The sequence below is a fragment of the Mirounga leonina genome, unplaced genomic scaffold (genome assembly GCF_011800145.1).
Source record: "Mirounga leonina isolate KUSES-001 unplaced genomic scaffold, KU_Mleo_1.0 Mir_151, whole genome shotgun sequence".
In the NCBI taxonomy this organism is placed as follows: domain Eukaryota; kingdom Metazoa; phylum Chordata; class Mammalia; order Carnivora; family Phocidae; genus Mirounga; species Mirounga leonina.
In genome coordinates, this window is record NW_023270377.1 from 20,041,759 (window position 1) to 20,065,815 (window position 24,057).

A 24,057-nucleotide genomic window follows, 5' to 3' on the forward strand; every position below is an offset into this window, starting at 1 on the left:
GAGAAATATTTTCTTTAAAAGCAGTCCTACAGAAAAAATTCTTATCATAGATAAGGGTGCAGTCTAGTGGCAAACTTCATGAAATGCAGCCCCTTTTTTTCCAAAGGAAAGGGAGAGCACTTCTAAAGAGACGAAGGAAATGTAAAAGGGGTGAATCCCACCCCAGGTCCTCCCAAATGGGGCGGCAAGGAGGAGTCATTTCTCTCTCATCCCGCTGTGAAATCCACAGCCCAGCCGTGTGGATTTCAGAAACAAAGGGAAATCACCACTTTCCTTCCTTTAAGACTTCAGCTTTCTTTCATTTTACTAAGGAAAGAAGGGATCCTATAGTGTTTGAAGAAGTTGCCTGAGGTTTCGAATAGAGTAATAATGTCCCTGGTCAGGATCTCTTCAGAGCAAGTCCTCTGGTGCTGTCAGCTCTCAATCCTGAGATATACCTGAGCGTGCCAGTCAACCTTAGAATAAGGTGCTCCTCTGGTCTGTCACCCGTTCCCTCCAGAGATGTGGCCCTATCCAACAGAAATGCTCCAGTAAAAGAATGTGAAGGGAACGTATCGCTCCAATCTGCCTTCCTTCCATCCCAAAACTCTACACCAGGACACATTAGGTCACCAGGCAAGATTTTCAGACTTAGCATCTTCTGGAAAGCGCTAGTCTCTGTAACTCACTGCTCCCTACAATGCTGTTGAATGAATATTCCTTCCCACAAGTACACATAACACAGATACCCACAAGCTTGAGCAAGCGTGCGGGCATGTGTGCGTGCGTGTACACACACACACACACACACACACAGCTTCCCTGGGCCAACAATGGAACTGAAGGAAAGTGGCCACTTCTTGATCATATGACCAAAGACAGTCACTCCACACTCCACTGGCAAGAAAAATGCTCTTAATTAAATCCCCTTCCCAGGACCTTTAGGGGGAAAATCCAGTTTTGCTTTTTTTTTTTTTCTTTCTTTCTAATTCAGCCTCCCTACTCTCAGTTGGCCATCCTATGCTAACACTCCCCTTCAAACACGCGCACACACACACACACACGCACACACACACCCTCACATAGTAACTTAGACACTAGCAGACAGCCATTTCCCAAAGCTTGGGAAGAATTGTTTGGGTACTGTATATATCCACTTGGCTAATAAGAAAATGCTTCTCCCTGCAGCCTGGGCCTTGGCTAGTTAAGGGGTGGGAGGGAGGGGGAGACCGCGTTACTCTTCATTGTGTCCACCAGCTCCTCGAATTCTCCCTTCCACTCGCGCCCCCCACCGCCCCCCCCCTTGTAGGCAGCCCAGCCCTGTCCCCCAAGCCCCTTTCTTACATTCCGGGGGGAGGGGGGCACTGTTCCGGGAGCGCAGGGGAGCCCCCGTGCGTCTAGAAGGCCTCTCCCCACCCCCACCCCGTGTGAGTTTGTACTGCAAAGCTCCTTGGCATCCTCGCCTGGGTTGGGTGTTGGGGAGCTCAAATAGCAGCTACAAACTGGCTGGCGGCCAGGGGCCGTCTATTTAAAAGCGCCTGCTCCACCGGAGCCCGTAGTCTCTTTGGAAACTTCTGCCGGGGGGAAAAGAGCTAGGAAAGAGGGGCAAATCGGTGTGGGGTTTTTTCTCTTTTCTTGCTCCTTTGAATTACCCCCTCTTCCGTTTGCACCTTTCTTCGAGCTTCACGCAGAACCTGCGGATTTCGAAGAGGTGGTGGCAGAGTGGGAGCAAAGAGGTGTTAGGGTTTGGGATTTGGGGGCTTTTTTTTAAATTTCTTGATTTCAACATTTTCCCCCACTCTTGCGGCCACTGCCGCCGCCTCTTACCTGTTCCTCGGCAGCCGCGCGCTGCAGGCAGCTGAAGATTAGAAAGGAGCAGGGTGCATTTTAGATCTTAAACAAAATTTTTGAAGACAGACCCATTTTTTTCCTCCCCCCACCCCCACCCCCTTCTCCTCCACAACCTCCGAGCTCATTATTCCGGTGGTTGCTTTGGGGTGAACAATTTTTGGCTTTTTCCTCCCTGTAATTCTGAGCAGGTCTGGCCGGGGGGGTTGTTTCTCCGGCTTCCACTCCCTCCGCGTGCACCTGGCGCTGCTCTTTCCCCCCCAACCTGTTGCAAGTCCTTTAATCCTTGCAATTGGGACTTGCTTGCAGGCACCTCAGCCCTCCATCTCTCCCTACGTTTTGCAATTGTCTGGGGGAGGGCACCTGCTCTACCTGCCAGAAAAAATTTTTTTTTAATTTCTCCGGGCGCCCTCTTGGTCCCTTTCTCCCTAAACGCTCGCTCTCGTGCCCCGCCCCAAGGTAAAGGGGAAGACTCGGAGAAGATGGTGCTCACCGCGGTCCTCCTGCTGCTGGCCTCCTGTGCGGGGCCGGCCCAAGGCCTGGGCTCCTTCGTGCACTGCGAGCCCTGCGACGAGAAAGCCCTCTCCATGTGCCCCCCCAGCCCCCTGGGCTGCGAGCTGGTCAAAGAGCCGGGCTGTGGTTGCTGCATGACTTGCGCCCTGGCCGAGGGGCAGTCGTGCGGCGTCTACACTGAGCGCTGCGCCCAGGGGCTTCGCTGCCTTCCCCGGCAGGACGAGGAGAAGCCGCTGCACGCCCTGCTGCACGGCCGCGGGGTTTGCCTCAACGAAAAGAGCTACCGCGAGCAAGCCAAGATCGGTGAGCGCGCTCAGTGTGCCAGTCAGTTACACGGCGCACGGCCGGGGAACACGGGACAGGCTGGCCCCGCGCGCTTGGCCCAGCAAGTGGCTTGGAGCCGGGGTGTAGCCGGGGAGGAGGGCGGGGAGGGTCCTTGCACTTCGGAATTGGAGCCTGGCGGATCCAGCTACCCCGGGGCTGCTTTCTTAGCCGAACCTCTCCCTCTCGCGGCTTTCGCTCCTTCTCCTCGCCCCTACCCCCACCCTTCCCTCCCCTCCCCTCCCCTCCCCCTCCGTCTGCATACTGACTCCGAGCTGCATTCGGCCTCCAGGTCCAAACCCCCAGGTACTCAATTCCCAGTCTGAGAAGGTGCATGTTACATTTTCAACTCCCTCCTCCACCCACCCAATACGGTTTTTTTCCGAACTTGAAAAAAAAAAAAAATCTCTTTGTTAAAATACTGCTTTAACTAGGGACCTGGAGAGAGAGGCGTTACCGGTCTTCTGTGGTAATTCCACCTTTGTCCCTCCCAGCCCCTGCCCCTGCCCCCCACCAGTCGGTCCTGGCGAGTCTTTCCCTCTACCCCTACACGCACTCGCGCGCGCACACACGCACAAACGCTTGAAAGCTAACGCCTTTAGGGTGGGGGCTTTGATGCCCCTCCCACGTGCACACCCATTGCTCTTGACTCGGTATGATTGTTTGTGGCACAGGGTAAAACATATTAAAATGCAAAATACCTTTTTTCCTTCCAGGAAGGGAAAAATTACTTTAGCCTGCTCGGCGGCGGTGGGGAGGTAGGGGGGTGAGGGGGGGCGGGGAGAAATGGGAAAGAAGGGTTTCTGTTCCCCTGTTGAGTGTTCGTCCCTGAATCTAATTCCTTTTTCCCCCGCCCCAGTTCAGATTTTACCTAGGAGGAAAGGTGGATATAGGGGCAAGAAGGGATGTAGAACTCAGACATCCCAACTTCCCCGCCAGTGCTAATCTCCGCACCACCACCACCACCACCTCAATCTTTCAAACCGGACCACAAGTGGGTGTGGTGTAAATGCAAGAGGGGCCCAGGAAACACAGAATGCAAAATCAACTGGGCGGAGACCGAAAAGCCGCGCTCCGGGAGCCTCCCCGCCGCCTCCAAGTAGCCCCGCCCCCGGGTGGCCCCGCCCCCAAATTCTCTGCTTCTCGAGTCTAAGGTTTAAAAGGTTGATAGAGCTCCTCGTTCTGATCAGAACAGTTCTGACCCCGCTCCTTAGAATGTGTTTCTTTTTAGACTTTCCTGATCTTACTTTTTTTAAGTCTAATGAGCTGTACACAAAAGCCAGGTCTAAGAAACGTCAACCTGGTTATTAATCCTCTCCTAAAGGGGTTAAGACTTAGCTAAATAATGTTTTTTCGGTGTAGTTTTTCACTGGGGCAATGTCCTTTTTCCCACCCATCCCGTCCATTAGGGTGTCCTAATACGAGTTTTCGTGACTACAAACTACACACTATCACGTAGGATAAGAGTGCGTCAGCACTTGAGAAGCGGCAAAACTTTCCTGGGTCCAACCTGGATCCCCGCAAACCTTGCAGGGTTTGCCTGTCGCCTTCGGCCGCCCCCCACTTTCGATGCAGTGGTCCTCCGGATTACAGCCTGCAAAAAAGGAACGGAGTGCAACGCGCAGGCCCCGGAGGCCCTAGAGGCCGGTTTGTGGAGTTATTTTTATTAAGAGCCACTTTTCAAAGGAGGTCCTGGCCGCTCTCATCTTGGGGGATGTGGATTTGGAAAAGCTTAGCAGGGCGGAGGCGGGCGGGGGGAGGAGTGGAGAAAAGGTATGAATCGATTTCCTGGCTTGGAAGAGAGCGCTCTGGGTAATAATCCGGTCACATCGAAAGTATGCAAGGTATCACTCAGCCGCTTTCTGGCCCGGCTTTTATTTGCCCAACCGTGTGGTTGGTGTGATGTGGTTGGTGGGGAGGGTGTGCGCGCAGGGCGCGCGCGCGCGCGCAATTGCTTGGAAGAGCAAATTGGCTCATCATCTAACTTTCCAGTTCAACGTAACACACACACACACACACACACACACACACACCGGCTTTTGTCCCAAGCAAGATGCCCTTTAGACTTCTGCTGCCCATTCCTCAACCCCCATCTTCAAGGTGCCTCCTGGCGAACATGTAGTTGCCTTCCCGCCCCACCCCAGACTTTCTTGGCGACTCCACCCCGCCTTTGGCAGGTGCCTGACCGACCACGGTTGCAGGATGGCTACAAGAGCTGACCCCTTCCTCCCGGAAGATAGTATGGTAGTGGGCGCTCCGGGCTCGAGTCCTTCAACTCGAAAACCGTTGAGTAGGTCCCCAAAAAGTTGGAGATGGTGCCGAGACAGTTCATAAAGAGAGGGAAATGAACAGAGAGAGGGAGGAGAATGTCAGCTCCCTTGACCAAAACTCCTGCTCCCCAACACCCCACCACCATGTCCCCCTACCAAAGTCAGCAGTGAGAAGTTGGATTCGCCTCTCTCTCCTGCGGTTGCCATACAGATACAGATACGGATAGGGATGATATATGCATATATATACGCACACATAAGTCAAAAGATATATGCGTATATAAAGAAAGATGTATAGATACATATCTTTTTTTAACCAAAAGAAAAAGTGCATTTCCAGGATCCGAAACGGGGAGTCGAGGAGAGCGAGGTGGCAGGCAGCCAAAGCTGCTGGGAGGAAGAGCTGAGGGCCGGCGGGCGGAGACTGGTGTTTTGCTGGGCGCGTTGCTGAGCAACCAACCGGAGAGCGAGTCCGCCCGCTAACTGGGTGCTGGGAGCGCGCCGAGCCCTGCATTTTATTTTGGCCAGTTCTGGGGCAAAGATAGATATAGAAACAGAGGGCAGTGTGTGTGAGACGGGAGGGAGGCGGGAGACTGGAGTTATTTATTGAGCCAAGCTCAGTAAATATGGGTGAGCTGGGTCCAGTCAAGGAAGCACTGGGCTTTGCTTGGGCATTGTTTGCAGAAGGACCCTTGTGGGTTGCTGGGCAGGAGGGCGAAATACGTACTTGCCCTGTTCTGGGAGATCTCTCCTGAGCCCGTGAGACGTTAAGCTTGGGATACAGGGAGAAATGGGTTCTGAGTTTCAGTTCTGTCATTGAGAAATAAGAGAGAGAGGACAGAAAGAACACCCTGGGAACGAAAAAATATTACCTAAATAAAAATGAATTTGGCCTTTGCTTCTTTGAGGGGTTTGGCGTCCATCACCCTGGCATCCACTCCAAGCCTGGTCCAAATGCCATGTTGAAGTCAAGTCCCAGAGTTAGGTTTATTGGCCAAATTTGTGTCTGGGTTGAACAAGCTCATGGAAAACCAAAGGAGCCAGATTCCTTTCCCACCCGCACCCCCTCCCTTTGAAATAAGTCTTTGAGAGGCTGGCTGTGCCCTGAGCCAACCAAAGTGGGAGCGAGGAAGACAAGAGACCGAGACGGTGCTTTTAACTTGACTTTTCTTGCCTCCCGCCCCCTCTTTCTGCTGTGTCAGCTCAGACTGGAAGGGCAAGGACAGTTGGCCACAGTGAGAGCTCATTTTCTTTCCATATTTCTCTTTTCTTCTCCCTCCCACTCCCCCGCCCCTTCTCCATCCCCTAGCTCCAGGGCATTCCCTGAGGGCTCGAGTTTTAGGCCAGAGCTGCTGCCAGTTAGTGCTGGGGCTTGGGTTGGATTTGAAGGGCAGGTGGGTTTGCAGCTGCAGAGGGAGGACCCGGCTGACCTAGGAGGCAGAGGTCACCATGAGGGTTACAGCAAAGGGCATGGGAGCAGGAATCCCAACAGAAGCCCTGGTCCCCTTAATAAGGGGTGGGGGGAGGGGGCTAGCAGGAAAGGAAGGTGATTTTTGTCTGTAGTTTTTACTTCATACCTGAGCAATGCCTTTGAAACTTTGGGTTATTTAATGCGTAAAACATGGAACTCTGGAGGAGGGATCCACATACTCTGAGCCCACTGCATCGAGAAACTGGAAGAACTCCATAAACAGACCAGGTACCAGTGAGGGACCAACAGGGAGCAGAAATGAAGAGGGTGGGAGAACAGATGTGGTGAGAGACGAGGAGGCAATGTGGAGGGGTTTTGTTTGAGTTTTTGTTTTGCATTTTTACTATGTTGGTCCAAAAGTTGCAATCCCCAGAGAGCATCCTTAAATGGCAATCTGGATATGTTTTCCAAAACAATAAGATTTATTACATATTTGCAAAAATAAATAAGGAAATAAACAAGGAAGCCAGGTCTAAGCTTCTACTACCCACTGCCCCATATCCACAGGATCTCCCATTTTTGTTTCCAGTTCCATTTTTTTCCACGATTTCTATTATGATGGCTTTTTTTTTTTTTTTTTTCATATAAATCCAGAGGAGCTACTGAAAACCTCTATGAGAGACAAAGTGGCTTTTCCTACCTAGCCACTTGGCTCAGCTCAGTCCTAGTGTCTCCCCAGGAATGGTCTACATATTAGCCAAAGAGTGTTAATGCTGGAAAGAACCCACAGATTGTAGCACTCAAAGTGACTGTTTTATAGATGAGAACACTGAGGCGGAGAGTGCAGAGTTACTTGTTCAAAATTAGGTGCAGAATTAGCAGCAGAGTCAGGGCTAGAACTCAGTCTTACCATCCTCTTGATTCCACACCCATGCCCCTATCCCGGCCTTTCTTCACTAGTCACTAGGGCTCTCGCCAGGGCCCGGCCTAACTTGCCAGGAGGCCTTCAGCAAATATGGCCCAATGCTGTCTTCCCATAGTGGGGGTTGTGAAGAAGAACTGGGGGCTCAGAACTTGGGAGTGCTGTCTTTTAAGGGAAGAAGTAACTTGGCCCCAAAGTGGAGAATGCAATACCCTTTTTATTTTCAATCACACTCTGTTGCATCCCTTTTCCTACACAGTCTTGGAAGCAAGACTGGCTTAGGCTAGTGGTTTAGTGAGGGATGGGGACAAGGAGGGTGGAAAGGGACGGTGCTGAGCCCAGGCTTTGGGTCCATGTACTAAATCTCCTTTCCTGAACTGCAGGGAGCTCTGCCAATGTGGGAAGGCAGGCAGGCCCTCTGGCCCACTGTGTAGAAGGAGAACATGGCCCAGAAGCAGCCAGCTTCCCATGGCAACCAGCCTCCACCAGCACAGGGCTTTCATGGAGTCAGTCGAGCAGGATGAGGAGACCTGAGCTCCGGGGTGGGGGGTGGGGGCAGGGTAGGAGGAGGAGAGGAAACCACAGGCCCCCAGGCCCCAAGAGTTGATAAGGAAGAGGGCAAGAAAGTCACCGGGTTTGGGAACATACACAGGTACGTCAGCCATCTTTCCAAAGGAGAAGAGAGACAGGCCTCCTGATTACAGCTGGGGGCCTCAGATGGATTCCAGGAATTGTGGAAAGCTGAGAGCCATATGACTATATCCTGCAGCTGGGGCTGCTCCTTGCTTGGGGGATTCTTAAGAGGGAGGTAGATCAGACCTCCTCCCAATAGGTTAGACCTGCCAGGTGCACCCTGGGGAAGTTTTAATATAAAGAGGTTAGTTTCCTCATTTTTCATCCCTCCACCTCAACCATCAGACACCGGCCTTCCCTTCCCAAATCCTGAGGCAAGGCCCAGACCAAATTTGTACTCAGAACCTGGCGTTCTTGGACCTTTGCTGGTTCGCACAGGTGATTTAGGTGGGCTCTAGTTATCCTGAAGCATTCAGATTGTACCATCACACCTGAACTGAGTATCCTCCACCTTCTCTTTGTCACCCCACTGAAGAGGACTCTCATCCCAGACCCTTTAGAACAGCACTGGCCAGCTGAAATCCAATGCAAGCCACACATATAATTTCAAATTTTCTAGTCACCACATTTTTAAAAAAGGCAAAAAGAAACAGGTGAAATTCATTTTAACCATATTATTTTAATTCAATATATCCAAGATATTATCATTTCTACATACACTCAAGCAGTTACAATGAGATATTTTACGTTCTTTCTTCCATATGAAGTCTTTGAAATCTGAGGTATAGTTTGCATTTACAGCACATCTCAGTTTGGACACTAAATTTTCATTAAAAATACTTGATCTGTATATTTAAGTTTCATACAATTTACAGTTGAAAAACTAGATTCATACACCTGAGTCGTTCCAAACACACCCAGAAAGTTTCCAATGACCACACTGAGTATTAGTTTTTAAATTTAAATTAATTTCAATGAAATAATTTTTTTTAGAGTGGGGGGCAGAGGGAGAAGGAGAGAGAGAATCTTAAGCAGGATCCACACCCAGCATAAGCCTCACGCAGGGCTTGATCCCAGAACCCTGAGATCATGATCTGAGCCGAAATCAAGAGTCAGACGCTTAACCAACTGAGCCACTCAGGGGCCCCTAAATGAAATAAATTTTTAAGTTCAGCCCCACTAGCCACATTTCAAGCTTGAATGGCCACATGTGGCTAGTAGCCACCCAACTGGAAAGCATAGATGCCACCAGCAAGCATCCCACCCCCAACCTGAGAAAGGAAGTAATGTCTGCTCTCTCCTCCTGCCCTGAAGGGTCCAAAAGGAAGAGTCTGAATCTGGATTGCCAGACACCACAAGACTCTTGTTTGACCCCCAGCAACTCTCTTTTCTTAGGGCGACTGGGGAAGAGTTCTGGCTGCCTGCTCCCTGACATGCACTTCTGGTCATCCTGGACCATTCTCAGGAAAGGTGGCTGCCTAATTGTAATGTTCTGAATGGACCGCCATGAGTCATGAGTTGGAAACGTAGCCAGTTCAGACAAAGGGCCAAGTGCTTCCTCTCCCTCTGCCCCTTCTCCATTCAGAGGCTGCTTTCCACCTAGTCCCTCCATTCCCTTCTGGTTTGGGGTGTATGTGAGGAACAGATAGAGACGTTTCTATTGAGCATGCTCTCCCTTCCCCAGCTCTAGAGAAACCCAGCCAGAGATACTCATCTTGGGAGTCGGTACGTAAGAGTGTATTTCTCATGTGTAAATGTATCACCAGCTGCCTCCCAGAGATCAAGAAATGTGTACCAGAGTCGAAACCCTCAATCCTCCTTTGGCCCTAGGAGAGAAAAATGAGGGGGATCCTTTCTTTACCTCTGTTCCCAGGACAGTGGGAGATGTGTGAGCGAGACCCCAGCCTTTCGTTCTGGGGGAGTGTCACCAACTTGACAGCAGCCCTGTCTATGCCATCAAGAGCAGTGGGTCACCTTTTCTCTCTTCATCTTTTGGAAGGAAACCTAGTGCCTTAATGCAGCATGAAGGAATGCCATTAGACAGGGGGATACTTCTGGAGGGAGCTCTCTAGGTGGGGACTGGTTCCTCTCACCTGGGTTGGCAATCCGACTTTCTGGTAGTCTGACTCTTACTCCGACTGTTTACCCACCATGCTATACGGTGTCTCTATTTCTCTGCTTAGGATAGAGATGTTACATACCTACGTTGGCCAACTTCACTGTTGGTTTAGAGCACCTGAGTACATTAGTTTTCCTGGCCTGAAACGGGGTGGGGGCTGGAAAGGAGCTCAGCAGGGTAAGCCTGTTGTCCTCATTGTCCAGTCACTGAGGCTCTGCACCTCCTTCCCGCCTCTGCCATTCACCCCAAGTCAGACTTCCCCTCCAGTATCTTGTTGCAACTGTTCTGTAAGATTACAGTTGTTTGGGTTTGTTTTCCCCTTAAAAAGACAGTGCTCCTTTCCTTCTCAGCCCATAATTCGTGTTAAAAAGAGCCCAGAACATGCACGTCTGTTACTGACCACAGAGGAAAAGAAAACAGTGTCTTCCAAGAGAGACTGGGGCAAGGCAGACACTGGCCAGGGATGGAATGGCTAGGAGGAGGCACACTGCAGTTCCCCTGGAAGGCTCAGCAGCCCCTCCTTACCGCCCTGTGCCCGTTCTCTTTATGCAAAGGCATGCACACACCGTGTCATTGATTCATTTGGCATCCACAGCTGGGAAACGGTCAGACTTCAGGAGACTGGAACACGTCTCACAATTTAAACAGTGAGCAGCCGATCCATCATTTCCCCATAAGCTGCATGTCCTAGCAAAAAGCAGAAGGATGCAGGTTGGCGGGGAAGCAGGGCAGGGTGGGGAGGGGGCGCAAAGCATCTAGCCACGGCCCGGCGTGGATCAGTGCCCTCAGACCAGCTGTCCAGCAGGACTTTCTGCAGGGATGAAAATGCTCTCTATCTGCGCTGTCCAACTCAGCAGCCGCTCACCGCTGTGGCTATGGGTCCTTGAAAAGTGCATAGAGCAACTGAGAAGCTAAATTTGTAATTTGATTTCATATTTATTCATTTAAGTGGCCACATGTGGCTAGTGAGTACTGAAATGGATAGCACGACCTTAGATCAAAGAAGCCCTATAAACCCAGCGGAGCCCCACTTGTTGGCGTACCCCTGAGACCCATTCCTCTGCTTCCCGGCTCCCTCTGCAGCAGCTACAGGCTTACAGGCAGGGGCATGAGTGAGGTGACCTCTCAAGGCATCCATGTAACTGTGATGTGCCCGAGTTTATGTTACAGATGCGCTTCTAGACCCACTTCTCTTTATCTCTCGAGGAAATCTGTGCATCTCTCCATTTAAAGATTATATACTGAATACCATACAATGGAGAGAAAAAGATAAATGACAAAGCTCCGCCCTTAGGAAGTTTACTGTTTAAATTCCACTGAAAGAGTAAGAATGAGAGCCGGAGGAGACCCAGCTCACCTTTTCATTCCTCGTAGAGAGATTCTGGGCAAACCCATCTTGTCTCCTGGCTAGAAAAAGAGACTTTCCTCTCCCCAGGTCCAGGTGGCCTGGCAAAGCCCAACATTCTTCCTGAGCTGTGAATTCCAAGTACGCCTCGGTTTCTTCAATTTCCGTAAGCAACGTCGCAATATCTGGGCCACGCTGAGTTCTCTGAAGTTCGATGATGAGGTTAAGATAGAGTGGGAAACTACCACCAGCCCGGGACCAGGGTGTTAACGGTGCCAGGGCATGACTAAGAGCCCCAGGATGGAGGGTTAGATGGCAGGGGGCAACAGGTCCCCAACACCTCCATCACTGGACTGGAGAGCAGGATGGAATCAGAAGGCTTCTTAAGAGCATGTGCCTGCGTCTGCTGGTGCGCCATCAGGCCACCCCCCCACACCCTGCAAGAAAGCAGCGACAGCCAGAGGGTGAGTGTGGACAGCATGGTGGCGCTTGAGTGGGAGGCGGGCATTGTACGCTCTGCTGTGAGCGGCACTGCCCACCCTAGGATGCCTCCGGGTCCATAGCAGCTGGGCCTACAGCCAGACACCCTCTGTGTTTGCTGGGACAGGAAAATGGCATAGTCCTCAGGCAGGTGTTCATGTGTACCTGTGTGTGCCTCCGCGGCGGCTGGTGCAGCAGCGTGACCCGGGAGTGCCTCAGGAATGAAGGAGGAACAGCTGGCCACCCCGACGTGGCAGGGGCAGGGGCCATCAGAGAGCGGCTCGGGAGGCAGACCGGACTCAGAACCCACCCGAAAGGCGACCATCAGGACACTGTGGTAGCCCTCACTTCCTTGGTCTTTGGATGAGATCTCGGAATTCATGGGCCCTTGGAGGAGGGAACAATACTGAGCATTCCACATTTTCCATCTGCTGCAGAATCCTTTCAAAATGACATCTAGAGATGGGAAGGGAGGCCCCAGACAGGTCTCTCTTCTACCCCAGATCATTTTACAGCTGCAGATTAGAGAAGCAGCAGAGGGCTAGGCACAGGTCTGCCTTCTCCCCGCCATGAGCCTCTGGCTCTCACACCTGTCTTCACCCTCCCTGTATGTGGGTTTTTTCCAGTCCTCACCTGTCCATCCCCCTGACTCTTGAAATGCGTGCTGCAGACACACAGAAGGAGAGGATTTGGGTAGCTGTCAGAGAAATCTGGGAGGGCAGCACGTAAGTCCCAGATCTTAAAATTGCCTACAGTCCCTAGAAATAAGCACTGGGGACATGTTGCGCGGCCATCAGTCTAGTCCGCCACCTACTGGCCATGGGAGGTATTGACCTGTTTGTGCAACAGCTTCCAGAACCTCCTGCACTTTGAAGTTCCTTTGCTGTTCACGTGCAGGGCAACTTCACCAGGAAGTCCTCCCTTTTCATCCCACCTAAATCCCCTCTGCAACCTTGGTCCATTTTCTCTCGATGAAAGAGCACAGGATCGCCTTTCTACATGCGCCTGCTTCTCTTATCTAAAATATAAACCCTGCCCAAATTGAAAGCCTATTTATGACTTGGCCAGGAAGCAGCTGAGTAGGGCTCGCTGGCTCTGGCATTCCAGCTCTGGTCTTACTTTCCAGCCATTTAGTCTTCGTAGCTCTGCACTGGCTTTGTGCTCCGTTTCCACTGTCTCCGGAGCCTGCAGGGGACCACAAGACCCTGATGAGTATCCTCGATACTCCACTTTCCTGCCACCTATGTAATAGGTCCCATGGGGTCAAGTGGCACCAAAAGCCAGGAGGCACATCAAAACTTTAAGCCTGCCCTTCGGAAACAGCCAAAAAGCCTGTGACCTGGGGAAGGTATGCCCTCAGGAACCCCACCTCTGTGAGGCTGGGGAAGGAGAGAGGGTATGCAGAAGTGCTTTGAGTTCCTTAAGGAACATACAGGAATCTGCATCGTTTTCCAGCATCAACATGTACTTAGCCCCAAGGCCATACTTAAACATTTTCAGAGAAAAGAGTAAGGTCAAAGAAAATTTGCTCCCAAGTTTACTGAACCACTGTTAAGAGCCCCATCCTTCTCCCAGGAAAAGTGAGTCAAGGTTAAGGGCAGCCCACAGCATTTCTTAGAAAAGGTCCTAAAAGATGGAGGGTCTTGAGAAGAGCTGCCAGTACGTAGAGTGCTGTGAGCCAGCATGCCTCCATCCCTGTCCCCCGAGGCCAGAGAGAGATGCCCCGTGAGAGGTGACGCCACATCTGGTGGACGACACCCTCTGACCGGAGGAGGAGGGGTAGCGCCCCCGTTTCAGATGTCTTTAAGAACTAGAAAGAGCACTCTGAGATATGTTCATGGACTGTTCCTGCTTGGACACAGGGAGATGGACCCGACTGTCTATTGGAAGGATTCCAGGAGCTGGTACAGCCTGCCACTGGGAGTAAGCAGCTTCCTGGGATCCCCCCCATGGAAGAGGGGACTCCTGGAGCCCAGCCACACAGGTGCCCCTGAGGACACTTTGCTGGCCCTCCAGCTCCTCTAGGGGAGCCGCTCAGCCCTCTCACAGGTGCTGGTCAACCCCTGGCCCTCCCACCCCCCCTTCACTTCATCTGCTTACAATCTTAATTAGGGAAGGGGCGTGACCACGCACACCCAGAATGCCCCCCACCTTTCAAGGGCAACCATCTCTTGCCCTCTCTCCTACCAGTAGTCAACCACTTTTTCAGAGTCAGAATGCTTGGTGATGCCCAGAGAGGTTGAGTGAAGCATCTCAGATCACTCAGCAAGATGGGATTAGCAGCCCTTCCACGCCACAGTCGGCTTTTCATCTCCACGCACCTCTCCCCAAAACCTGAGCCTCAGGTTTGGACCTAAGTGCTAGATCACAGAGCCCTAGCCTTTCAGTTTGTACTGAGTCCCCCAAGCCAGCTCTGCTCCTCCCTGTATGCCACCCCATGCTAGCTTGTCCCACAACCAAGAAAAGTGGCTTTACTCCAAACGTCACTCCTTTAGCTAACCTTTGAAGGCTCTCGTCCACCTACCAGGCACATCGCCATGCTGATTAACTATCACAGTAGGTTTCATGGAGTCAACGCAAGGTGGGAAGAGGGAGGGAAAGGCCACAAGTGGGGGATGGGTCCTGGCACTGAGTTTTGCTCAGAGAAAGCCTGCCCATTGCTCTGCCATTTGCTCTCTCCCCATCATCAACCTCTCCTGTGACTACTTCACCTCCTCTCTGTGGATAAATATCTAAATCAGCTAACCACCCAAAACACTGCAGACCTGTGGAGGCTTCTTCAGGGCGGGGGAACTTCCCTGCCAGGGCCTTAAAGACCGGATACCTGTTCAATTAAGTTTGACAAATCCCAAGCCAAACACCTGTGCTCAGGTGTTTCCTGCCACCTGCCGTCCTGACCGGGTTAGGCCAGGTCCCCAAACGCCTCCCTTACCCCACACCTGGAACTTCCCCTGGAGAGAGGGTTCCTGCCCCTGGGGACACAAAACAGGGTCTTCTCCAAGATTCTCCTTCCCTGTGCATCCCCTCATCCCCACTTCCTTGGATCCCTCTCCTTCTATTCCCCATCCCAGGGCCTTGTCATCGTGGCTCCTGGAGAGCCGAGTGAGTGGAGTGGGTGGAGAACAGGATTTTCCTTCATCTCATTTGAGTTATTCGGGGTCACTCCAGAGCCCTTTTCTTCTCTTTCTAAAATTTGAAAAGAAAAGAGGCAATGAACACAGGCTGCCCTGCCCCTGCCCACCCCACCTTGCACCTGGCCTCACTGTGGGCATCCTGGCCATGTCCTGCCCACCTGGGAAGAGCAATGGAGCCCTCCCCACTCGGTCTGCCAAGGCCTGCGGGTCAAGGAGCTGAGAGGAGAATGGGGGGCCCAGAGAAGGGTGCCCAGGAGATAAGAATGTACTGGAAGTCTGTGGATGGAGAAAAGGCCAGGGGGTGGAATTTTCAGATCAACCAATAAATGAACAAAGTCCTACTTCTTTAAAGGTCATAAGTCAGCTAAGTATAGACTGTCACCAAGTCTATCCTATATATAACTGCTCCAGCCCCAGCCAGCTGCCGGCCTCTCTTGGACTGGAGCTGAGTTCTGTTCCAGCCTCCCAGGGCCCAGATCACAGAGCCAGCCTTGAGCCAGAGCAAGGCCAGGTCCCCCCACCCACACTGCACCCCTCCAGGCCCCACGTGTCTGGCTCTCTCAGGTCCCCTCCTCTCCATGATGCTCCCCACCACCCTGCTAGTCTAGATCCCAAGGACCCTCCTGCTTCCATTTCCCAAGTCAAAATCTATCTCAGCTCCAACAATCCTGGAAGCACGAACACCCCACTTGGGGATAGACTTGGCCTCTCCTGGCCACGCTGGGCTGTCGCCTATTTTCCTCCATCAGCCTGCATCTCTAGCTCGTGCTCTTCTTGGCAGCCCCACCCCAGCCACTGCCTCGGCTACCTAGCCAGCCCCACAGCAAGCAAGCCCCTCACCAGTGGCTGAGCACCCCCAGAGGCCACTTCCCTCCTACTATCCCCTTCCTGCCTCCAGAATGTCCTGTCCCTCCTGTCATGCTGGCCCTCATTTATCAGCCTGACCTTTTCAATCCCGTTCCACTCCACAAAGTCTTCCTAGATTTGCTCCACTGGACTCCAGACATACCAGCAACTCTCCAGCACTTGTACGAGTGCTGACTCCTACGTCCTCCTTCTTTCCCTGCTTTCCCCCGGTCTGGGAAGCTCCCGGAGGGCAGACACCCTCCGAGCCTCAGGCTCTGCCCTTGTGGCTCAGCCCCAGACACTGACCCTCTGCCTCCTTGTTCTGCAGAGAGGGACTCCCGTGAGCACGAGGAGCCAACCACCTCCGAGATGGCAGAGGAGACCTACTCACCCAAGATCTTCCGGCCCAAGCATACCCGCATCTCCGAGCTGAAGGCCGAGGCCGTGAAGAAGGATCGCAGAAAGAAGCTGACCCAGTCCAAGTTTGTGGGGGGCGCTGAGAACACTGCCCATCCCCGGGTCATCTCTGCACCTGAGATGAGACAGGAATCTGAGCAGGTAAGTCTCACGGAGTTTGCAAACTTTGCACACTTTCTACACCCAGAGTGCATGACAGGTACAAAGGAGGAGAGATCTTTGGGAGCGACTAGTTGGAACAAAATTCTCCATAAACCCTCGGGCCCCCAGTGCCCTGGGCCATGCATTCTGCACGTAGAGGTGCTTTCCCCTCGGGTCCTGCCGTGTCTCTCACCCCTGCCGTACTCACACAGGGCCCCTGCCGTAGACACATGGAGGCTTCCCTGCAGGAGCTCAAAGCCAGCCCGCGCATGGTGCCTCGTGCCGTGTACCTGCCCAACTGTGACCGCAAAGGATTCTACAAGAGAAAGCAGGTACGCCCCCGTCCCCCGCGCCCAAGTTCAGAGGGTTCCTGAAAGTGGCACTTGCCAGAAAACCTTTACCTCTAAATGCTTACGATTTCTGTCATTAACAATAGTGTTTCCTGAACCTCCAATATCCACGCAAGTACCACAATCAGGAGTTTCCCCGTTCCCTCCTGTACTATAATCTGCTTCCGTTTTAGTGATCCACCTTACTTACGTGAATTCATTTAAAAAGGAAACTTTATATCACCATGTCATTTCACATGTTGTATGTGCTATTTTCTGATAAACACACACATAAATATATGCACAGAGATAATGACTTCAAAACAAATTTTCAGCAGGTACCACCTGAAATAATCTACCTTCCATTCACAGCCAGCCTACCCTTTGGGCAACACTATTGTGGGTTAACCAGTAATACTTAGCCTATTCGAGTGGTACTCATGACCTTAGGCCAGTGGTTCTCCCAATTCCTGGAGCATCAGAATCACCTGGAAGGCTTGTTAAAACACTGATTGCTGAGCCCCACCCCCGAGTTTCAGGGATGGACTCTGAGAATTTTGCGTTTCTAACAAGTTCCCTCCCAGGTGACCCTGATGCTCCATAAGGATACCCTTCGTCTAAGTTGGGGGTCAAGAGCCAGATGGCCTTGAGTCATTTGTTGGCTCTCCCACTTATGAGCTGCGTCCTCCTTACCTAGTTATTTAATGTCTCTGCCTCCAGTCTCGCATGCAAAATGATAATTGTACCTGTTGTCCTTATGCAATTATGAGGAATTATGGATTAATCTTTGTAAAGCACTTAGAACAGTCCCTACTCTGTAGGAAGTGTTAAGTAGTGTCTGGTACCTGATAAAGCTGTAGAAATATGCATCATCATCATCACCACCAGATCACGTAGCTATATGGAGAATACCAAGTTGGAGGACCCTGAAAGGGTGACATAAAAGAGATTGTAAGAGCCAGCCACGGGCAGACTGTCTAAATGAGCATTTCCCCCTGGGGCCATCCCCCATGCAGGGGGCATACCAGAACCCCGATAGTTGGGGCAGGGAAGACAAGGAGCAGGGCCAGAACAGGGGCCAGGCAAGAGCAGAGTCCGGGGCGGGGGGGCACCGCCATCCTCACTGCCTGTCGCTCTCCCCACCGCAGTGCAAGCCTTCCCGTGGCCGCAAACGTGGCATCTGCTGGTGCGTGGACAAGTACGGGATGAAGCTGCCAGGCATGGAGTATGTCGATGGGGACTTTCAGTGCCACACCTTCGACAGCAGCAACGTTGAGTGACGCGTCCCCTCCCCATCCTTCCCCCGCCCCCTCCCACCCCCAGCCCCGACTCCAGCCAGCACCTCCCTCCACCCCAGGATGCCACTCATTTCATCTCATTTAAGGGAAAAAACATACATATATCTATTTGAGGAAACTGAGGACCTCGGAATCTCTAGCAAGGTCTCAACTTTCAAACCGACAACAGCAGAGATGCAAACAGCTAAGGAGACCCCCCCTTGAAAATGGTTTTCTTTTTGAGGCAAGTTGAATGGACAGGGAGGGAAGGGAAGAGGAACGAGAGAGAGAGAGAGAGAGAGAAGGGACACGTGTAGAGGAGAGGGGGAGACAAACCGAATTTCGAAGAAGGAAAGAAGAATGTGGGCAGGAAGGAAAGATCCCCAGGACCATGGCTGGACCCACCTTGTCGTGTCCAGCCCTGGCCTCAGTTGGGAGATGTTTAGGCACTGGAAGGTATGGCCCAAGGTGTGGCATTCTATGGCACCCTTGAGGGTTTTGGTGGATTGGTCGCAGGGGGAGAAAGGAAACGACGGAAGGGGTCAGTGCCTCTCCTGGACCTGATCTCCACCTCCAGCCAGCAAGCGCCCGGCTTGACCCCGCCCCTCCTCCCCCTCCCCCAGCAGAGGGTTCTCCCTCCCCAAAACTTATGAAAACTAAAATGCATTCCATTCCTCTCAAGACAAAGCAAATGAATAACCGAGTGCTATTAGATAGGTTTTCCGAAGCAGATACACAAAGATGACGTATGTGTGCATACTTCAGTCCCCGTGCAGACTTTCAGAAAGCAGTACGCTCCCCGAGTGGAGAGACTTGCTCTTCTGAGGTGACTAGATCACGCCCACATGGGTGGTTCCAGCCCCTCGTGGCACTCTACTCTGAGGGAGGATAGGCTGAAATAAATGCGGCCTCGTACGGACTTCTCTATGAGGCTCCATGTAGTCATATATAAGGCATATACATCTGTGTTCTTTCTTTTTTGCTTCCTTCCTTCCTTCCTTTCTGTCAAAGGTTTGCATTAACTTTTCATAATTCTTCTGGGGGCACTGAGGAGCTTCCTCATTCTGGGAAAACCAAGAAAATCCATATTCTTCTAACACACTCCATACCTGCGGTTTTGCCAGCCCCCCAGGAGCGGCAGACCCAAGCCCTCGGCGGGCCACGGTGTTGGACTCCTTCACAATTTCCCGGGTGCAGGTGCGTCCGTAGGAACCACCCAGCCAGGTAGATGAGGGTGCTCCGTGGGGCACGCCCCCCATGTCCCCAGCACCTCTTGAGTTAGCCTTTAGACCCTCTGGAAGTCACCGGCTCTGGGCCCTGCACCAAAGGAGCAAATCAGGTCCAAGTTTGAGCCCCGGGTCCTGCCCAGCGTCTTCCTTTCAACGAGGCAGAACCTGCATTTTGAAGCCAGCAGAGCAGGAGAGAGACTGAAGTGAGAGATGGCAGCGAGCAGGATGGAAGTGAACGGGTTTAAATGCAGGGAAATGGTAAAAGCAATTTCGCAGGCCAGAGTAGAGGGAGTGGAGGGACGGGGCTGGAGGGACGGTGGGGGACTGCCCCGTTCTAGCTTTGGAGCAAAGCAACAGAAAGTGGGACAAAGCCAAGAGCAACTTCCTGGCTCCCCACCCTCTAAGTCCTTTGGGATTCAAGAGGACAGAAAGAGGAGACTGGGGGTGCAGTTTCTCAGAGAGAAATGAGCTGACTCCAGGCCTGGGAGCCGGGGAAGGTGGGTAACGTTAGGTGGGTTCTAGAACCTAGCCACTGGACAGGAGCAAGAATCGGCACAGGCTGTCTGTGCCTTTGGAGGGACAAGACCATGCATGCAGGTGGCCACCTTCACCCTGCAATGAAGGACTAAGGACAGAGCCTTTCAAGCTCTTCACATGACCCCAGGCCAGTGCAGGCTTTCTCCCTGGGACAGAGGATGGAAGAAAGGCCCAGGACAGATGGATGCCCCGACGGTGCTGTCATTTGCTAGCCAGATTCTGAACCAAGAAAATTCCCGACCCCGCTGACTTCCTCAACAAATCAGCAGCCACAGGGCTGTCCTTGGAGGCCGGAGATAGCCTGCCTGGGAAGGGGGCTTGGACACTGGCAAAGGAGACCCCTCCTCGCTGAGAACACAGCTCTCTCCGCTCTTTCCTGATGGCGTGACACCATAGAGACCACTCTAGCACTGGACTTGGGGCCATGAGGAGGGACAGCGGAGAAGCAAATAGATTTCAGCTGGTGGGAAACTTGCAGCTACGGAACTCGGCCGGGGGAGTCTTCTGCCCCCCCGACAGGACAGTTGGCTGGGACAGGAGAGATGGTCGATTGTCATAGGACAAAAGGGCCTGATGGGGCTGGCAGCCACGAGGACTTACTCGACCTGCTGCGTCCGTGTGCCCCATCTCTCTGCACGACTGTCCCCAAACCCCCGACTCACATTTCTGTGTCTTAGGCCAGTATTGTAAACCTTTCCCACTTCACTCTTCTGTTTGCCCATTCTTTCTGTGGATCTTGAGCAGTCATCTAACTGGGATCTGCCACGTGGATACTGGGGTGCCATTCCCCCTAAGAAAAGACTGAGCCAGGAATCGCATACCCCACCCCACACCCCTCCCAAGGCCCCTGTTCCTGAGAGGGGCTCTCTCTTTTCTCCCCTGCTGTTTACTGGACTCTGAATGGGTGTCTGCCCCTTCCTTCGGCCCTTTGCGGTCAGCCATGAGGTGGGGAGGAGTAGGGCTGGTGTAACTCCACCAGTGTCTTTGGGTTTCCAAAGTTCATGCTGACTCCCCCAAATCTGTGAGTGCAGTACTTGCAGTGACTCTGCTCAGCTGGCCACTCCCTAGAGGACGCTGGACCTTCATGACGGATGAGATAACCTCCCAAGAGGAAGGCCTGACCTGGGGAGGGAGTCATGGAGGAAGATGGAGCGTCCCTGGAGCAGGGCAGAAGGGGAGGCTGGTGGGAAGTGCTGCGAACTGGGATCCTGAGCAAGGATCTTCTTGACTCCAGGCCTTAGGCTCTGGAGTTTTCTGTGGCCTCAAGACTAAATGTTGTCCTCTTCCCATCCCCCTTTGACTCATGCCTCACTCTAGCAGGGAGCCGATTACCTGTCCTTCCCACCGGGGCCAGGTGATTGAGGGAGGCCTCACCAGGACTGATCCTCCGTCCCCCAGAGCTTCCCTACCCACCTGGGCAAAGCAGGGCATCCGGGACAGAAGAGACTCTAAAGTTTCTCAGACAGCCAGGCCTGGACAGACAGGCCTGGGGACATTCAACCCCCCGACAGGGGAGGACGGGAGGCCCAGGAGGCCCTATGTGGTCTACCTCCTGTCTCCTCACCCATCTTCCCATCACCGTCTCAGTGGTCTCCATGGTAATCCTGCAGGGTCAGCCCCCTCCCCTGGGGAGGTGGGCCCGACCACGGCTCGCCCACCACCTAGCTTCTTGGCAGCCACACGGCTACCACGCCCCTCTCAAGGGGGCCCGGGGCTGCCCCTCTCCATCTGTTCAGCACCCCCACCCCCAGAGGTCTGCGGTGCAGGTGGGAACTTCAGAGGGACATGGGCCAAGGAGAAGCAAGCCTTGGGCTCAAAGAGGACATTTTTGGAGAAAGGAGGCTAAGTTTTGAGAAGTGGTGGCAAAGGGGGTGGGGACTTGCCAGCCAGCCACCTGGGCGTTGTACTGTCTTTATTTTTAAAACCACTAAAGTGCAAGACTTACTTTTGCACTTTTCTCCACTTTTGTTTTCTCCTAGGTTTTTGTTTCTTTTTATAAACGTATTTTCTTGGTTTTCTAATGGAGTATCTCTCTTAGCCCTTCTCACAGACTCTGGCCCCCTCTCTAACTCCTCGCTCTGGATGGGGAAAGGGAAGGTGGAGCGCATCAGCCGCCTGCGCCGTCCCCACCCCCAACTTCTCTGGCCCCCCCCTCCCCCGCCACCAGCCTGAGTCCCCAATCTCCCACCGCTGCCCCCACCACACAGTAGCCCACATGGGTAGACAGTTGTCAGACAAGATTCCTTCAGATTCCGAGTTGCCTACCGGTTTTTTTTTTCTTTTTTGAAGACAGCAATAACCACAGCACATGTTACTGTAGCTCTCTGTAGTCTTACGTACGTACATATCTTAGCTCTATTCTCTCCCTTTGTTTTGTGTTCGACTTTTTTTTTAATAAATGCTCATAATCTTTACTGGTGAAAAGGATGACAAAATAAATCGACAAATAAAACCAGTTTGTGGGGGGGGGGAAGCAGAAAAAAAAAAATCACCTGAATGCAGAGGGGCTCGCCTCCCGTTTAGCATTTTGTACCTGAGGAAATAAAAAAAAAAAAAAAAAAAGCCAGAGGATCTCACGTTTTATTAAAAAAGTGAAGATTGCTGTATACTATTTATTCAACTTATAATTTATGTTACTCCTTGATCTTTGTCTTTTGTCATGACAAAGCATTTATTTAATAAAGTTATGCATTCAGTTAGCCTGCGTCAGCGTCCTCTGAGGGCCCAGGGAAGGCAGGTGAAGGGTGAGAGGCACACAGGGGTCCACTCAGGCCGCACTCCAGAGGGCAAGGAGAACAGACCAGGCAGAAGCAAGGCCAAGGGGAGTCCCCAGACCCGGCCTCCCATCCAAACCTGGGTGCCCCCTTCTCCATCCGTTCAAAATATCCCATTGAGTTCATGGATGCAATGTGTTTAGGGCAGCAAGTGGTCAGTGCACGCTCAGCCGCTGCTTTCACTATCCTCATCATCCCTGAATCCCAGCCCCTGCTCTTAAGTAAAGTGGCCTTAATCTACCCTTCAGCCCATGATGGGTCTCCTTTCCTTGGAGAGGATTTTCAGGAAGGCATTTCTAGAACATTCCTCAGTTGCTTATTCTAATGCCTCATAAACTCTTAACTCCTGGGAACTTCTGGGCCGATATGAATTCTGCCGCCCGCTCCTACCCAGCCCCCAGCTGTCTCTGCCCAGTGAAGAAGAAACCTATGAACACCCGGTGACTCTGACTTAGCCTTCCAGCCATTGTCCTATGTCTGCCTCTCCTTCCTCCTGGGCCCCTTCTTCCCAATCTCTACGTGTCCCCTTCACTTGTGGGGTGCAAAGCAGCACCCTGCCCTTCATGCATCCCCCCGACGGCACCCTACAGGGCCTCCCGGTCCTCGGGCCCAGCACCCCCACTCTGCCCAGCCCAAACCCCAGCACCCTGCCCCATCCGAGGCATGGGGCCAGTAGAGTAATTGGGAGCATCCCAGCCTGGCAAGGGGTTGGCCTGTTGCTGGGCATGCATCTTTCTGAAGGGGTCACTGAAACTCTCTTCCCTGGGACCATTCAGCAGTACAGTCCCTCAGCCAGCGCCCAGCAGTAAAGGCAAAGACGGAGCAGGCCCCTTGGCCTTGCCTCTGCCTCGTTGCACTAGGAGGTACAGAGAAGGATCCGGAGTCTTCCCACTTTCCTTTGCAGGGGGGTTGATGAAGGGGCTCAGGAGGAGTAGCATTCGGAAGGCTATGCTGGTCCAGCCACCTGGCACCACCTGCCCCACACCTGTCTCCTGGCCTTTCCATCGGCAACTGCTCACCCTACTGCCACCCACATGCTGCTGGGGTGGGTGGGGGCCAACCAGGCGTCTTCTCCCCACTGGTCCTCCCTTAGGGCCCACCTCAGCCGGACCCACTCTCCCATGCTCCTCTGCTGCCCTTGGGCCTCCTCTCTGCCCCCGACAGCCCTCATCTGTGAACTCCCTGCTCATCCATGAGGTCATCTAGGATTCCAGCTCCTGGCTGCTCGGCCCCTTGCCCCACCCTACCCCACACAGCTCAGGGGTCATCAGAACAACCCATACAGCACTCCAGTGATCAGACCCTCACAGGGTCTTTGTGACCCAGGAGGACTGGGCTGGCACCCACAGCCTGCTCATATGCCACCCTACCCACCCCCAGCATGCCAAGCTGGTCCAAGGCCAAATTCCAGAGACACTGCTCCTTATGCTCTTGACTTCACCAGTCTCGTCTCCATCTCCTCAAAGCTCAGAAGCCACACGCTGAGCCTCAGCGCTCCACGTGGAGAGTCTGAACACCCCACTCTCCCACTCTGATCATAGTCTATATTACAGTGAGAAACCTGATGGGGGCTGCAATGTCAGCATTTTACT

The 24,057-nt window shown here is 52.8% G+C and overlaps 1 protein-coding gene across 2 annotated transcripts; it reads left to right on the forward strand.

The window, feature by feature from the left end:
* Positions 1-1,549: 1,549 nt before the first annotated feature.
* Positions 1,550-22,158, forward strand: IGFBP5 (insulin like growth factor binding protein 5). Of its 2 annotated transcripts, XM_035007177.1 has the most exons (5): positions 1,550-1,843; positions 2,287-2,643; positions 16,090-16,319; positions 16,532-16,651; positions 17,797-22,158. In XM_035007177.1, exons 2-5 carry the CDS (start codon positions 2,310-2,312, stop codon positions 17,926-17,928), a joined length of 816 nt encoding a protein of 271 aa, XP_034863068.1. In that variant the 5' UTR covers positions 1,550-1,843; positions 2,287-2,309; the 3' UTR covers positions 17,929-22,158. The 2 variants fall into 2 exon arrangements, with proteins under 2 accessions (XP_034863068.1, XP_034863067.1); XM_035007176.1 differs by having other exon boundaries at positions 1,550-2,643.
* Positions 22,159-24,057: the final 1,899 nt, after the last annotated feature.

Excerpts from the sequence above, each read along its gene's own strand:
- IGFBP5 (XM_035007176.1), top strand. The coding sequence starts at position 2,310 with ATGGTGCTCACCGCGGTCCTCCTGCTGCTGGCCTCCTGTGCGGGGCCG. Across the intron at positions 16,320-16,531 it reads TGAGACAGGAATCTGAGCAG|GGCCCCTGCCGTAGACACAT; the intron begins GTAAGTCTCACG and ends GTACTCACACAG. Across the intron at positions 16,652-17,796 it reads GATTCTACAAGAGAAAGCAG|TGCAAGCCTTCCCGTGGCCG; the intron begins GTACGCCCCCGT and ends TCCCCACCGCAG.